The sequence below is a fragment of the Ptychodera flava genome, chromosome 3 (genome assembly GCF_041260155.1).
Source record: "Ptychodera flava strain L36383 chromosome 3, AS_Pfla_20210202, whole genome shotgun sequence".
NCBI lineage: Eukaryota > Metazoa > Hemichordata > Enteropneusta > Ptychoderidae > Ptychodera > Ptychodera flava.
The window spans coordinates 34,661,570-34,678,748 of NC_091930.1; the positions used below are offsets into that span (position 1 = coordinate 34,661,570).

Consider the following 17,179-nt stretch of genomic DNA (forward strand, 5'->3'; position numbering starts at 1 on the left):
TTATCTGTTCGTAGGTGAATCACCTTCGACGAAATACCGCAGGGAAGTTTTTTTCACAGTTTGTGGAAGGACCACAACGCCTCCAGGTGTGGTCAATGGGAAATCGAACAGCAGATATCGCGTAGAGTGTAACAACGTCGCTGGCGGTTCATTTGTGACCGCACATATATAGATAAAAGTATGCAGCATTTGGAGCCAGAACGGCGGTCTAACCGATGAAAAGTTCCCATCCGATTGCCTTTCAATTCCGGCGAAAAAAGTTGTGTCCCTAGTGTGAATGCGCCAGATCAATGCAGACTTCAAACTTTCACTCATTTGAGCAAGACGGTTCTCTGTGTCCGGACACCTCTCTGGTGCAGTCTCATTTTCAAATCACCCTGATACACCTACTGTGGACTTTACCTCATCGCGCTCCAAGCTTCACTTTTTACAGATCAAGTCCATGAACAGCACTGTAACTAACACGATTGGAACTAATTTGGGATAATTGGATTTTCATATTTATCAAATTTCTCAAACGTATTAGGTGCCGTATAGCTGAATGTTGCAATATTGCAAATTACTCATAAAAACAAGTGTGTAACGTAAAAAGAAAAGCAGATGACATTACATTCACTTACTTCACCATCCAATTACCCCTAATTAGTTCCAATCGTGTTAACTGCATCTTGGTCAATGTTATGCTCTCATTGATGACATAACCACATACTGTTGAAAATGGAAGCTAGAAACACATCATGTGTACGACGTGCAGGGTTTCAGGTGTTTTTGTGTTACAAATAAAAAGGATGATAGCAAAACATTTATATTATTATGAATCGGAGATAAATGGACCGATAAGATAGTCACTCAAACAGAATTAAAACATAATAGATAGAAAGATAGATAGATAGATAGATAGATAGATAGATAGATAGATAGATAGATAGATAGATAGATAGATAGATAGATAGATAGATAGATAGATAGATAGATAGATAGATACTATAGATAGATAGATAGATAGATAGATAGATAGATAGATAGATAGATAGATAGATAGATAGATAGATAGATAGATAGATAGATAGATAGATAGATAGATAGATAGATAGATAGATAGATAGATAGATAGATAGATAGATAGATAGATAGATAGATAGATAGATAGATAGATAGATAGATAGATAGATAGATAGATAGATAGATAGATAGATAGATAGATAGATAGATAGATAGATAGATAGATAGATAGATAGATAGATAGATAGATAGATAGATATTGGTCAATTGATTGATTGATTAGTCGATTGACTGATTAACAGACAGACAACAACAGATAGATAGATTGATCGACAAGTACATAAAGAACTGGAAATGATTTATCAGGCACGTTACATCATCAAATGTCAGGGCGAAAAGAGAGAAGGGGCTACGTTATGGAGAGAGAGAGAGAGAGAGAGAGAGAGAGAGAGAGAGAGAGAGAGAGGAGAGAGAGAGAGAGAGAGAGAGAGAGAGAGAGAGAGAGAGAGAGAGAGAGAGAGAGTTCATAACATTGGGAATTTGCTCATTTGATTTTCGTACGTCATTATAGTCATGTTTATTTAGAATTAAATAAAGATAGACCGTTAAACGGGACTTTGTCGCTTTCAGTGTGTGAGGGGAGAGGTGCTTGTCTCGGCTTGAAATCCGGAATCACTAATGTGGGTTTCTGGATTTTCAAAAACTCTTCGGTGACGTCAACATTGGGAAGATATCGGGAGTTTAGCGCAAGAGTTATATATTTGACATCGAACTCTGAAGAGACTGACCACAACGCTAACCAACTCCCTTAGCTTTTGTTATTTTGTTGGTCCTGTGTTTGTTGGTTGTCGTGTTTGTTTTTTTGGTTTCCTTGTAATGTGACGACGAAGCGAAATATTTAGCCTTGAACAGCATCGTTCAAGTTTTCGACCGCATGCGCAAACGATATCTCGAGCTGATTAAAACTCATCTCCCTAACTTGAAATGGCTGATTCCGCATTAGAGTAGTACGTTCCTCGAAATTGAAAGTTATGAACACATGCATTCAAACTTCCGATATGAATCTTTCGACAATTCCCTTTCATATTCTGGAACAAAAGCCAGGGGTCAAAGTACAAGAGAAACAAACTCCCTAAAATTTACGATATCTGATCATGAAATGTAAAATGGCCGCCATGATCTACGCAAAGTCCTGTGAGAAGGATGGGATTTTCAATTTTTACAAAAAGAAGACAACGAAACCTTCATTTCTCAACAGGCTTCAAAACGAGGCCACTTCAAAATATTGTACACATTTGATAGTTCTAATATCTGTCCCTCGAGGCGCACTCTACTTTAAGGTACATAGTTAAAGTTCGCGCCTGAAAATTTACTTTAACTTTCGCTCAAACTTTTCTTCTTGAAAATTTAAACCTTATTCTTCGAAATCTCGATGAAAATCAGGGTCACGTGCACTTTGGTACAAGAAGAAAACAAATCATTGAATGTTCACCGGCGCTTGAGATTCAAAATGGCTGCCACCCCCCTTTTACCTCAGATGTGGAAAATTAAATTTTCTGTTTTCACAAACATTAAACGGTGAACAACGTTCTGTGTTCCAATAGCGTCAAAATGAGCGGCACTCACAAATGGTCGACCAAATAATGTATTGTAGAAGTTTGAGAGACCGAATATCTGTCCCCGAGGCGCATTCTGCATTAAAAACAAAAGTACTTGCGCTTTTGAGGAACAATGCCAAGTAATTAAAGACTGTTCCGTCAAACGGTAAACAGAGCAGACGATAGCTTTTGTGTCACGGTACACCTGATTCAGAACATTGATAGGTCAAAGGTCAGGAGTGACGGGCTCGATGTATATAGGACATGACTGGATGAAATCTCTTCTTACGGATGGTTTCTTGGGTAGGATGGGTCGTGTCGTTTCTGAATATACCAAACTACACTTCCCTGTCTGTGAAGTAACAAACGATTACCAAAAACATGTCTAGGTTCAGACACAAATCTACACCTCAGCAATTTATGCAAGTGTTACTCCAGGAATACTTTCTCGCAAATACCTTTGCTATATCTTGCAAATATCCTTGCTGTTTTGAGAAATACTGCATCAGGTTTTCAACGCAACAACTGTAACCAATGCCTCTTCAACCCCCCCCCCCCACACACACACACGCACACACACACCCATGAAAATTAGAAGCTTCATTAATGGTGAGACAGTGCGTTAGCCGTCAATTTAGAGCGAGACGCCCACTCAGTGATGGTGGTACCCGGTGAAAATGCCTTTGTTATATTTAGGTTCTGCCCTGCCCTGCCACATCGTAATATAGAAACGCGTAAGTGTACTGACCTATTAAGTCTTGATCGTTAGGACGTGACAACAAAACCTATCCGGCTATTTGCGCTGCTCTTACGTTGCAATTTTCGAAGCACCGTTAGTAAGCGCTAAAAAAAGACTAACAGGTGTATGGTGATGTGTGCGTGGCACGACACGCTTTACTCCAAAACTCTCCGTCACGCGCATTTTTGAATTTTAGGATAGCCCCCCCCCCGTCTTTCCACCATCGTTGTAAAGATTATCGATTACAAATCTGCAGAACAGAGCATATAGGTAGGCAGGCAGGCAGACAGACAGACAGACAGACAGACAGACAGACAGACAGACAGGTACCGATAAATTGAAACAATTATGTATATAAGTTGACAGGGAGATAGAAGAACGACGCAATAGCAACGTTTTTAAGACGGGAAGACAAGGCTATGTCATTGGCAAACGACTACAGACCATATTGAATTTCCGCGCCAGTCACCATTTTTAAGCGCCATCTTTTACCATAGTATGTGTTTTTTAAAATTTTCAGGAATACTGATATTGACGAAGAATTCTAATGCCCTCAGCAGGTTGTTTGATATCCTTGATGAGTGTGTGTAGATTGCTGAAAGGAGAGGTGTTTTAGTCGACATTGACCGGTGGCAGACAAAGAGAGACAGGAATAGGCAGAAGAAACGACAGCAGAGATAGACAGACTTTCAGACAGACAGACACACACAGAGAGGGAGAGAGAAAATGCGATTTCTGGAGTGAAAATGAAGATGATTTTAAATTTTCTATAATTATCAAATTTAGACCGACTTTTTGTTCGCTATCGTATCATTGCAATCATTTTATTTTGTTTTTCGTGATTGTGACGGAATGCTGTTGTATTATTTTTGCGCGCGACGACGTCGTCTGCCTCGATCAGGACGCGGTTATGCCGTTTCATAATGATGTTCTAAGCTTGAAACAAAACGGACGTCGACGTGACTTCACGTACATTGTTTTGTAGCGCCGGGGACCAGTGAGAGTTGCCTATTATTAAACCGTTGCTTTCTGGGGTTGATCATTTATAATAGTTTTGATGTCAGAGAAACTGGATATAGCGCGGTTGGTATACCCGCGCCTATTCTGTGTACACAAAGCGAATGGTTGCAAGCGACCCGCTGCCGCAATAACGGTGGACGTCCAAATAGCTTCGGGTGACAGTCGCCTTTTTATTAGCTGCGCTTATTTTGCCCCCTGCTCAAGTATGAACACCTTTGCCCGCCAAACAGGAATCGAGGACGTTTCACCGTGTTTGCTTGTTGTCGCCAAGCGCTTGGTCGGATTTTATTTTGCTTGTAATGGTCTAGTACCATTTTTATTTTGTTTAGTTTGTTTTAATGTGTTGTCGGCGATGCCAAGGTCGCGTAGTTTGTCATATGTCAACAACCAGACCTGGTTTCGCTGACTGCGCCAAAAGTCGGTGTTCAGTAAGGATATCGTTGCCTTCACTGGTGTCAGCTGATAGACTTTGGGTCAAGTTCATGTCGTGGACTTTACGGTCTTAAAGGTATCGCTTGAGACCATTGTGTACAAATACAGTCGGCGACACCAAGGAACCAAAACCACAAATTTGGGTAGTTCTGGTGTAACTAAGTTTATAACAGCCCTCAATACACGTTCTTTCCTCCATACGTATCTGTGATTAGTTCTTACAATCTGCCGTTTTACCAATCCAAACTAACAACAAATCTTTCAGAGTCCCTCTCTCCCATTGTGTCTCCCTCAGTCTCTCAGTGTGTGTCTCTACCTCTGTTTTCTCATTCTGTCTCTTACTGTCTATTTGAATAGCAGTCTCAATATCTTATCTGCTCTCTCTCTCTCTCTCTCTCTCTCTCTCTCTCTCTCTCTCTCTCTCTCTCTCATATATATATATATATATATATATATATATATATATATATATATATATATATATATATATATATATATATATATATATATATATATATATATGTTTGGTAACAATGGCAGCTATCTTATTAACCCTGTCGATAAACAATGTTCGTTAAAAGTATTGTCGAAAAAATCAACACTAAATAGTTCTACCCTTACCGCAGCAATACGGCGGAAAGGGGCCCTACCTTTGCCCACACCCCCTCTCCCCCCCAAAAAAAACAACAACAAGAAAGTTATATCAGCAATAGCGAAGGAAAAACCACTGCTTCATACGTGTGGGGAAAATCCTCAGTACAATCAAAAACAGATTCAACGAAGAATGTCCGTCCAGACGTTGACCCTCCCTGTATCAAACCCCGGATTTCCTATTACCTCTTTTTTGCGCCATTTCTTTGAAACTAATTGCATCCGTGTGGCTCCGGTCTTGACTCCAATGCGGGTTACCTGAAAAGCCTGATCAATGGCGATGACTCCCTGGGTCATAAGGTACAGCCGTGGCCCTTGTAATATTTCAACATTCTACAAGGCGTTGTTTCGGTTGTATCCGACGGGGTGTATGTGTGTATTGTGTTGGTGGCGCTTTTGTGTGGACCGCGTGTGGTGTGTTCATGCTGAATCGGGCACGCGTGTCGTATATTTCTACTGTTAAATCTTCGCATTCAAAGGTGGGTGGAAGGAGGGGACCGTCCATTGGAAAAGAAAAGAAAGGGTCTCATTCAGTCGTTTCCTAGCAACATGAAATAGCTATACTAAGGCTCGACAACGTTGGGAAAGTCTGCGACGTTCGTCGAATTCGTTAAACGGTCATTGTGTTCACTAGTTTACGGTGCTCTGACCGTTCGGTCTACCCATATGCCTCGACCTTACTTTCCCGACCAAAAAAAAACAAACCGCCAGCCCGAAACACCACCTATCAAGGTCCCATTAAGTTGAACTCCGACATTTCCTAATAAACTCGCATTCAAATCAAACGCCAAAAAACAACGGCACTTTTCATTAGCCTTCGGGAGAGTTTTTATATGCACACATCCCAATCACGGCACGCGTTGTTTATTCGACATATCGCGGGGCGTGAAAGCGACACACCCCTTTGGAGGGAAACCGACAAGCGGCGTGAAAAATGGAGCGGCAAAATCTCACACGTGTTCGATATATTTGCCACGTAAGGCACAGCCGACATCTCGTTTTGTTTGGTTCTTTTAAGTGGTCAATTACGATTTTCTCATAAAAAATACTACCTGCATTTCAATGTATCACCGAGTACTTGAATTTACGATGCCGTTTATAGATTTTCATCAATAGTGGAGACCAGATTTCCTTTCGAACAACCGGTTGCGAGATGACCGACACAGTAACAAAATTCTCTCTGTGTCTCTCTGTCTCTGTCTCTATCTCTCTCTGTCTCTCTCTGTGTCTGTCTGTCTGTCTGTCTGTCTGTCTGTCTGTCTGTCTCTCTGTCTCTCTGTCTCTCTCTCTCTCTCTCTCTCTCTCTCTCTCTCTCTCTCTCTCTCTCTCTCTCTCTCTCTCTCTCTCTCTCTCTCTCTCTCTCTCTCTCTCTCTCTCTCTCTCTCTCTCAGCCACTCAGTTTTATCTGTTTATGTCATCCACTTTAGGTGCTCCTGTTAAAAAACGGAAGTCACATCGTCGACGGTCACTTGACCGTCACGGTTGTTTCACGACAAGAGTTCGATAACGTAGCATATCAGTCACTTGTCATTTGTTTTGTTTAGTTTTGTTTTGTTTTGTGTTCTTTTCTTTTGCTTTTGTTCTCTTGTGTCTTTTTGGGCAATATTTCGATCGCCCTGGCCGGTAGAAACACTGCGCCAAAATCCTTTAACAAGCTTTTCTGGCGGTTTACCCCATGTACAAAAAGTTGGCAACTTGCCAGGGTCGGAGTGAAAAAAAAAAGAACGGCGAAATAAAATGTTTTGTTGGTTGACTTGGGCGGCAATATCCAGTCTGCTCAACAGGTGTCTGATTTAACGACTTCTTATTCATCGAATAACGACTTGCGGCACTGCTTAAACCCGACGCAGGCCTTTCTGTCCCTTTTAATGTATGCTATCTCGGGAGGTCGTGACCTTTGGAGAGTTCCAGGACGCGATATAACGGAATTGCCGCAAAAAAGTCTTTACTTGATGTTGTGTTCTTCGAAGTGTCCTGACAGAAGGAAAGGTTGCCACATTTTTAGTCATAGCTGTTTGAAAAAGCAGATAATCTCACCGATACCAAATTTTCTCTATCACAGACAGGTAGAATTTTTCTCCTTGTCTGTCTCTGTTAACCCGGCTTTTTTTTCCTGATTCACACTTACATGCGCATGCGCCGGGGTCGCAGGCTGCCTCAAACAAACATATAAATGCTAACGCGGTATAAATAGAACCCCTATCCCCTTTTATAGTGCCCACAAAAATAAAAGCAAACAGAAAAAAAGAACAAAGAAGCCAGTATCAGTACCACTTAGCGATTGAAGCGTGACATAATAGCGTTCATTTATGCAAATTAGTAGTGTTTCAGTATGCAAATTAGAATCGTGGCCTGTGATGTCATTAGTGTGCCTCGGTTCGCGAGTTGCACTTTATTTGTCCAATAATTGAGGTGAAAAAGAGACTCGGTGTCGAAGTACTTATTTATGTAACCAGATTACAAGGAGGACAAACACTGTCTGATTTCAGTGTCCAGGGACTGTGTTTGTACATTTTTAGGGTCACTCTATGGTTTATAGGAGACGATTGAAGTTTGCGCGTGCTCGGCATGAAATGGCGCCGCTTCTTCTTGTATAACAAGCCTTCACAGTTGTCGTCGTTTTGGATTTTTCATCGGCCTGGTTTCTTAAAGGGGAAGTTCACCAAGGATGATTTTTACATGTGTGGTAGCTCTGTGGTTATTTACCCAGGAAAAACTATTTTCACCATTTATAACTCGCAATGTTTCGGTACACGTCACTATGAAACAGGCTGCAAATGCCTGCGTGAATTTTATCCTTGCGAAGCTCAGTAATGAAATTTTACGTGGAAATGTCGGTGTTGGACAGTGCATATCTCTAACTTTTGGCGGTTTTCACACTACTTTTGCTATGTATGTATGTTAACTAGCGTTTCTTGTTCTGCTCCCCTAAGTACGTGGTTTCATGTTCTGCTCCCCTAAGTACGTGGAGATACAAAGTATTCAGCTTGTCAACTCACCCTGTAAACTGCATTGTTATTGGTGACAAGTGAAATTCTGAAAGTGAATTCCATTCTCAACAATAATAGTGGGTGCTTCAACTTGTTTGAAGGAGTAGAACAAGAGTTTGCTGTTGACATACAAGACAGACATTGTGAAAAACATGTCAAAAGTTAGAGCTACTGCCCCGTTACAAGTTGCCGCTATTTGAGCTCAATATACTTAGCGTCCGATTCAAGTTCAGCGCGGTGCTGAAGTCATTGTACAACCAATAACAAGTGTGTGTGTCAGTGCGTATGAGCGGAGAGCCAATAGACGAGATTGTAGACCCTATGACGAGACTAAGGCCAGTAACATGCAGATAGCTCCATGCTGGTACTCACAACTCTTTAACAACCTACAGAGTAAAATATCTGTTTCGAAACCGTGAAACCAATGCGACGTCAAGTGGCGGACATCTGACAGAGAAATATTGACACGTACACAGTTTTGGCATTTTCCGACAGCCACTCTTGCTTACAAATACTTAAAAGTCCTCGGCAGTAGAGCGGTGGACACGGTCGTTGTTTTCAAGGCTGAAGTGCATAACATAAACAGGAGGTGAATGAATGCCTCTCCAAAAACTGAAGTAGTTGTTTTGGCTCTCCGCTGTAGCATAGACTCTTGGGAGAGAAAATTTTGACATGTTGTCGTGAGATGAATGCCTCTGGAATGATGGTTTCAAGTCGACGATGAAAAGGAAAACAAATGTTTCGTTGTTGGTGTTGTTTGTGTTGTTGTTGTTTGTGTTGTTGTTGTTGATGATGATGGTGGTGGTGATGATGGAAGCGATGGTGATGATGATGATGATGATGATGATCGATGATGATGATGATGATGATGATGATGATGATGATGATGATGATGATGATGATGATGATGATGATGATGATGATGAAGTTCCTTTTTTCATGTTCGTCCAGATCAACACTCCGGCGTCAGACATTTGGTGGTGAGCCATCCCAAATACCGAAATGACTTCGTCGGAGAAAGAATCTCCGCAGACATCCTCTTTCCTGATCACGTGATACGACGAAGTCGTGAAGGCGACCACCAACACCAAGATGGCTGCAACACAGTCCGTGTGAGTGTTACGTCCAAACTCCACATCGTCAGCAGCGAGGAAAGCAAATATACTAAGAGGCCGAAAGGAGGCGACGAATCGCATTTACAGGTAAAACCAAGGGAAAAATATGCATATCTGGCCACCAAATCGCTTTTACTTCACAATCAATGATCGTATTTGTTCCCACACAGAGGCAGGTCGAGCGATATAGGAGAATCTTAGCGAAGTTTGTGTCTTTGTAGGGTCGAAACAAACTTTCTCACTGCCCCGGGTATGCCTACATAGCTTCTTATCTGTTGCTCACACTGATATTCGCCCAAAGGTTGTAGGGCCAGCCAAGCACAAAACACCGTTGCTCAGCTTACTAACCTGGGCTCGTACACTGGGCAGGGCAGTGAGAAGATACACACACCCTAACCGACGAGGGGTTGTGTACGCTATGCATTAAAACAAAAAAGAAGTTGACCTACAATATTTCATTCCACCGTGGCTAAGAACCAGTGTTTTGAGCAAGGTGTACGTTTTATCACCAAATGAAAGTGTTTGCCCGCATTCCATTTTGTCATGCTTGTCCGCCCTGGTTTCGGTGCAACATATTATCTGCGGAAGTCACGAAACAGGCGCCACAGATTCTCTACATGACATTTTGTGTAGCCACATGCCAGAGTTGCTTTCATTATTCTCGCTGTTCCCAGTCACGATACGCAAAAATTCTTGGTGTAAAGTGTTCAGTGTAAAATGCTGAAGGGCCAAAAGTTGAACGTCTCAAAGAGTGTACAGAAGTTCATCCATGCTTATGTGAAATGTTTCTTTATATGTAATGTCCAAAATATGTATGCATGTCTTTTCCAGTTTTTGGCGGTAAAAACATTTCATATTACATTGAGTAATAATGAAACTGCCGATGCTGTAGTCACAATTTTGAGCTCACCTCTTGCAGGGAAACTTGTCGACATTGAACGCTACCAACGACAAAGAGTATTTGAAGGACAAACAGAGACACCAAGCAGACGACAGCCCACAGCAAGTATCCTCAGCAAGTATCAAGGAAGATGGCGACAAAGCCGACGAGATTTCAGTCCATGGGGCTTGGGAGAATTTGCACTGTGTCGTCTGCGGCAAGATGTTCCCTCATTCACGCTTGCTCAGTCGACACACGCGCAGTCATGATGAAATGAAGCGATATCAGTGCCAGTTTTGCAATAAAAGTTTCAGCGATAACTTTGATTTAAAAAGACACGTGCGCACTCACACGGGTAAGTATTTGTAAAAAGAATTGGAAAAACAGGAATTGGATAATTACAGGCAATATACATTTATCAACAAATGTATTCAATATTCTTTTTAAATTATTCTTTTTTGACAGGAATGTGTTTCCAGTATACGTTATATGGTCCGTCCTAACAAGCTTAAAAAGTCATATCTATCTAGATATATGTATCTGTATATCTATCAATCCGTCTATTTATATATCTATCTGTGTGTCTGTCTATTTGTCTGTTTATTTGCCTGTCCGTCTGTCTTCAACTCTTCATTTCGGACAAAAATGCGGTCAGTTGAATATGAACCAACTTAAAATGTACAGCTTACAGGTTTTTTTTGAAACAGCGCCACCCACGATTGTTTTTCTAAACTGTGTCACACAGGTGTTCGCCCGTTCAAGTGTGAGTTGTGTGAGAAGGCATTTACGCAGAGGTGTTCGCTGGAGTCGCACAAGAGGAAGGTGCACGGAATTGTCTTAAAGTACGCCTACAAGCAGAGAAGGGAGAAGCTCTACGTGTGCGAGGATTGCGGACACACGACCACCAGTATTGAGGACCACATCCTGCACGTCAGAGACAACCATCCAATCAGCACCAACGTAACGAAGTTCAGCAGGAAGGACCGAGGCGCGTCCAATCAGATACAGACGCTCCATCCTCGAAATCGAGATCTCTAGTCTTGGCGCCAGCTTGTGACCAAATCCCAGCAAATAAAAAGCTATAAACGGGACCTTGCTGAGGTCTAACAACTAACATATGCTATAAATCCACCGATTGTGAGAGCTATTTTGCCAATATCACCGAGAAGCAGACTTTATTTTGTATTTCACAAAACGATTCAATCTTACATAGAATCCTGCAGGGGAGTTATTTTCGTGGTGTCATTTTTTTCGTTTTCGTTAGTGACACTGAACTATTGGATCGGAATGCTTTCAAATTTCTCGTCAGAATCATCCAGTTGGGATGTACTTGTTGCAGTGAACTTGTAGTTGAAGATATAACTAATAATTGGATGACGAATTGAAATGCAATAATGCAGTAAAGAGGATCTACTGCGCATGCCCACTTTGTTCAGATAGGATAGAGCGTTGCTGTTTTGTGGCTTGGTTAAACTAAGGAGCCATGGTTAAACTGTTGTGAATTTACTTTGTGTTTGATAAATGTGATGTTGTCTATAATAAACGGATATTTTGTATTCAGTTTTGATGTTGGTTGACTAAACTGAGTAGTCTTGCTGCCATTAGCGACCTTTGACAATCAAAGGAGGCACTCTCCTAGGCAAATGTCTTTTGGCTTTGAATGCATAATTGGTCTTTTCATACACTTTTGGCCATACGAGCGGCCTTGTTTTTGATATGCAAATCGAATTGATACACGATAGTTTCGCCAGTTTTGGAATATCTGCTCGAGCCAAGCTGGTGCAAATTGCTGGCAATGCTTGTTATCGATCGTAACCGATAGACAAATATAAAAATTTGAAAAGCTGGGTCTGCCTTCTCACGATACAAGCCATTGGTGTGTTTGAACTGTGGTTGCCTCGCAGTGAAGTAACACCCGTTGGTGGCGCTCTTGAGCGTGTACCCGGACTACATTCCTTATAATGTGTGTCTATTTGCTTAGCAACCAGTACGCTTTATTCATAGAAAGTGGAGCTCCACGGTCGTTGGTTATACGAAAGATTGACTACAAACCTTCAAATCCCTCCATTCCATTTCCCTGTACATAGGTCCAAACTCGCGCAATGACGTCAGGCCAAACCCTCGATCGGGGTAAACAATTACCAAATTTCAAATCGTTGTACAAGTTCCGATGTAAACATATCATCGGAGTCTCTATATTTTGTTTGCCATGTGTTCGATTTCGAACATCTTCCCTCTTTGGCTTTGAGGAATCTCTCTCTCTCTCTTCTCTCTCTCTCTCCTCTCTCTCTCTCTCTCTCTCTCTCCTCTCTCTCTCTCTCTCTCTTCTCTCTCTCTCTCTCTCTTCAACAGTAGTTCGGGGCAGACAAAGAGACAACGGGTAACTTATTTATAGATATAGGAATGTAAATTTATTTGTAAATTGCACCAAAACAACACATTCCCAAAAAATTAACTGTTATGGTACACATCATTATTGAAAATTGATTGTCTTCGTGTAAATTATCTGTGAATCACATCGTATTCATTCGGTGCAGGAGTTGCATAAATTTGCATAAAATGACATTTTTGTCATTGCTATTTGATTTTACAAATGATCTTGAATTCTTATTTAGCCAGAAAGGTCTGAGTCATCTGGTAAAGACTATATAATAACTGACATTTCCGTGCCCTATTTCTGAAAGTTTCCTGAAACTGTGGATGGAACTATTTGATTTAATAAACAAACATTGTACATTTTTCTAAGTCCTACACAACGGGTCACATTCTGAGTCAGAAAATAACTGTACGACAACATCTCGGTGAAGCGTTGTCTATACAACAATAGATGCCAAATTTGTCTATTGCGTATTTACCGGTTAGTAATGAAGATAGTTCTAACACAAACTTGGTGTGAGAAAGACACTGTTTAAAGAAGGCAACCATAAAATTGAATGGTTCAAATTGAGTGACTGTCACTCATACTTGTGAAATGTCAGTGTTTGTTTGTTTGTTTTTTGTTTGTTAGTTTTTACATCTCCAAGTGATTATTGTCAAATTCAGCTTGATCGTTTTTACTTGTGTCCAAAATGATGCAGTCTGGAGGATACTAAATTTTGACAAGGTTGTAAGAATCGGAACCACTCGATTTTATTGCTGCCCTCTCTAAGTATATACCATCACGATGTACAAAGTCTCGTGCATATGAATGACGGGATCTCGCTACAAAAGCTCATCTACAGAAATTATACTACAGAACAACTGAAGTAAATCTAAAATAGTAAAGATATTTGAAAACGGCGGGGAAAACTACAGAAAAAAAGAATGGATACTATTTGGCGAATAGCAGCTCTGGCTAATAAACGTTCCATTCAATAAAAAAGATTGCATCACTTCTTTTCGGCGTTTTGCCGGAAGTGAAAATCTACCAATGTTCCGAACGACGATTTAGCATTCTGTCTATAGTTCGCGCGGCAAAAATATCCGGCCACTATTTTCACAAAAAGTTGGAAATCACTTCATTGTCATTAAAAAAAGAAAGCTAGTCTATTTTCAGTTGAGAACCCTAGCATATCTTCAAGCTAGAATGAACAACCGCTAAAGTGCAAAACTCTAAACATTATAGCCAGAATTTGAAAACGGCAACAATAAAACGTTCGACACCTTTACACCAAGCTTAGTGTCGGGCTGGCCACAACGTTTCTTCTGGCGCCTATCTTCAGAAGGCATTACATACTAGGACATACATAGAATAATCGACATTTGCAACGTTAACATGGCATAGAGGGTATTGGCACGGGTAGTTAACAAAGACAAATATAAAAATGTTGAAAATACAATGAAATTGGCGGGAAATTTTGGCGGTAAAGCGTAACCGATTCACCAAAGGTAAAAGTGCACAGAGAAACGTCTGTTTCAACTCAACTTCGCTCGTGAACTCAACACTGGGCGAAGAGTCAACGGTACCCGTTGACGAGAAGTATGCGGGGTAACACTGTAAAAACGAAGCGGGAAAAAAACGTTTTCCTACCAGTGCAGGAAATTAAATAGAGCCAAAATAACAATTGGTACATAATGGGTAAGCGTCGTGACATTTATATCAATTTGTCGACACGTCACCCGAATATTCAGTTTAATTGCCATATTCAAGTCAAAGAAAGTGGCGTCTCTGACTTGTTACTGTTTGTGAAAATTGTTATTTTTAAGCTTTTCAAGCTTAGTATTTGCTAGGGGATTACAATCATCCCGACTTCTACTCTATCCTATAAAGAATTAAGCCGTAGAACAGCCGCGTTGATTGTTGGGCGAGGTTTTTCCTCGATATCTTTCCCGACGAGGGTCGTTTTTCAAAACTTTGGAAAAATCAATGCATAATATATTGTGATCAGAGTACTGAGTGTGTCATCGTCAACGTCATGATAAAGCTGTTTAAGGGCTCCACTTTATGAAATCGCGCGAGAACTCCCGTGGTTTGCGTGGAGTTGAAAAAAGGGCGCATGGTCGTTCGTACTTTTAGTACTGAGATTGGCTAAATAAGGCTTATGATTACTTATCGAAAACAAAACTGGCAAAAATGAAAAAATAGCAAAACAGTGTTCTTCACAGGAGAGGATATATTCGCCCGTGATATCTGTTCAGAATGCTTAAAATAAAAAACATCTTACTGTCGGAAAATATCCTTTCACGTCTTGGTCGAGTAGAGTTACTTTTTATACACTGCAAACTAGGCCTGGCTTCGAGTAACCATGACTTTAAACCACACCTAGATGTGTAGAATGCTGGCCAACAATGTCATGTTTCAAGACTTCTTTAAAAATGTGGTAAATAAATAAAATATACTTTTAGAGTTCTGTGGTTTTTTAAATATGAAAATTAATTATTATTATCATTATGGGAATATTTACGATGTGTGTATCGTATGATACTTTGAATAATTTGCAGGCATTCACGAGGGACAAGCAAATATAATACTTTAGTACTCAATCGTGAGAGGGCGTCGTCATTGTTTTCTTATAGGCTTCGATCCTGCGATATGGTCCGAATTACAAACACGCATTTCACGTTTGGGGTGAGAGATGCACGGTCCAACGATTCAATACGCGTGAAATAAATTGACGAATGGCTTTGCGAGCGAACGCGTGCAGTCGTCATGAACGCAATGGCGCTGTTTTCTCACCAAACGAAGTCGTTGCAAACTACAAACTCCAACAGAATTTCCTCTTTGGCAAGCACATCATGGCTTTCATTATAGCTGGCCGAAAACGCAGCACTTTAATTGTGACAAGCCTTGTCTATGCGCGAAGGGCCATTATTTTCATCAATAGTTGGAAACGTTTCAAGGATCCGTTCGACCTTTTATCGACTTTTTATCTATGATTCGCACCTTTCACGGGCGATTAGCGATGCACTGGCGTCTTCAGTGGTCATCGCTTAGACACTGGTTTCAGGTTGCAACGTTCAGACCCCTCAGAATAATAATTTGGGTCCCAGGTGCGCAGTGAGAGAACCAACAACGCACCAGTAATTTCGGACAAAATAAATCGCACTGAGGTTCTGAGGACGCCAACGGCGGACCCTCATCAATGAACTGGCCGGTACATTGTGTGGGACAGATGTATTTCGGGATGAACGATTACACCAGGGAAGTTGGGAGTTCACCAAGATAAAATAATATGTCAAATCTTCAACTGCGACGAAATGTGCGTGACCTCACAACGACCGTCCCTCGAGAGATATCCCCCCATTGTGTTTGATGTCAGACGAGAAGGGGTAAGGCGAAACGTGTAATTACTCGATTGGTACATTGTGGTTTGACGTCATCGTTATATAGCTGGAAGGCATTTGAATGACATAGTTATTGTCCTCAAAGTGAATGATGGGACCCCCACTATCTTTCCCAGCCCCGGGGGCGGGCCGTTGCAGTCACGAGGTGGTGCAGTAGATAAATGGAAGGGCTTACCCTTGAGCGTTTGTGCGCAAAATCGTCTGCACCGGTTCAAAATACAGATAAAAAAATCTAATGGCAAAAGTGTAGTGTGTTTGGCTCAAAGTGATCTGGAAACGTACAAATGAACGAAAAGTGCAATTTTTCACTGCAATAAAAAAATTACAACAGAACTGCGTGGATCGGCGGGTAACAAAGTAATTAAAAAAACAAACTGACAAAATAAATTTGAATTTATACAGTACATTGCGTATACGTGTGCTCATCGTTTCTGTCCATGCAAGTTTAGCTGGACGAGTTATCCACGCTGGACGGGTTCATGACCATCTTCTGCAGCTGCATCCTGTCTTGGTACTTGCGCAGCTCGTTGCTGTCCGGGTGGTTCTCCTTTATGTGGCCGTAGTGCTCGTCCGGGTTGACGGCCGTGTTGCCGCACTCCTCGCAGACGAAGATCTTGGAGCGGCGCTGCTTGTAGGCGTACGCGTGCTGGTGGTTGTGCACCTTGCTGAGGTGAGACTCCAGCGAGCATCGTTGGGTGAAAGCCTTGCCGCAGTGTTCGCACTTGTATGGACGGACTCCTTCAGTTGTAAAGAAGAAAAGAAATATCTGAATTAGACTCCAAGCTGCTTGAATACTGTTTCAATTGTTAATCTGAAGTAACACAACGCGAGATAAAATAAACTGTACAAATGTGCACACACTTATAATATGCACGCGCATGCGCAAAACTTCCGCGATGTGTTTTCTCTAAATTTAAATATCTACAATGTCTAAATATTTACAATAAATAAAGTATCATACTATTTGTATATCTAATATTAATTTAAGT

General features: G+C 41.2%; 2 protein-coding genes across 4 annotated transcripts in view; one reads left to right on the plus strand and one right to left on the minus strand.

Annotated features, from left to right (window-relative positions):
* LOC139129877 (transcription factor Ovo-like 2) overlaps positions 1–11,994 on the plus strand; it is a 12,668-nt gene extending 674 nt beyond the window's left edge. Inside the window, exons 2-4 of the mRNA XM_070695563.1 lie at positions 9,384–9,634; positions 10,467–10,782; positions 11,173–11,994. Coding sequence (XP_070551664.1) covers positions 9,384–9,634; positions 10,467–10,782; positions 11,173–11,465 — 860 coding nt within the window. The 3' untranslated portion in view covers positions 11,466–11,994. The remainder of the gene's footprint in view (positions 1–9,383; positions 9,635–10,466; positions 10,783–11,172) is intronic.
* An 814-nt stretch (positions 11,995–12,808) lies between these two features.
* LOC139129878 (zinc finger protein 362-like) overlaps positions 12,809–17,179 on the minus strand; it is a 34,326-nt gene continuing 29,955 nt past the window's right edge. For all 3 annotated transcript variants that reach the window (XM_070695566.1, XM_070695564.1, XM_070695565.1), the window contains exon 3: positions 12,809–16,928. In XM_070695566.1, coding sequence (XP_070551667.1) covers positions 16,636–16,928 — 293 coding nt within the window. In that variant the 3' untranslated portion in view covers positions 12,809–16,635. The remainder of the gene's footprint in view (positions 16,929–17,179) is intronic.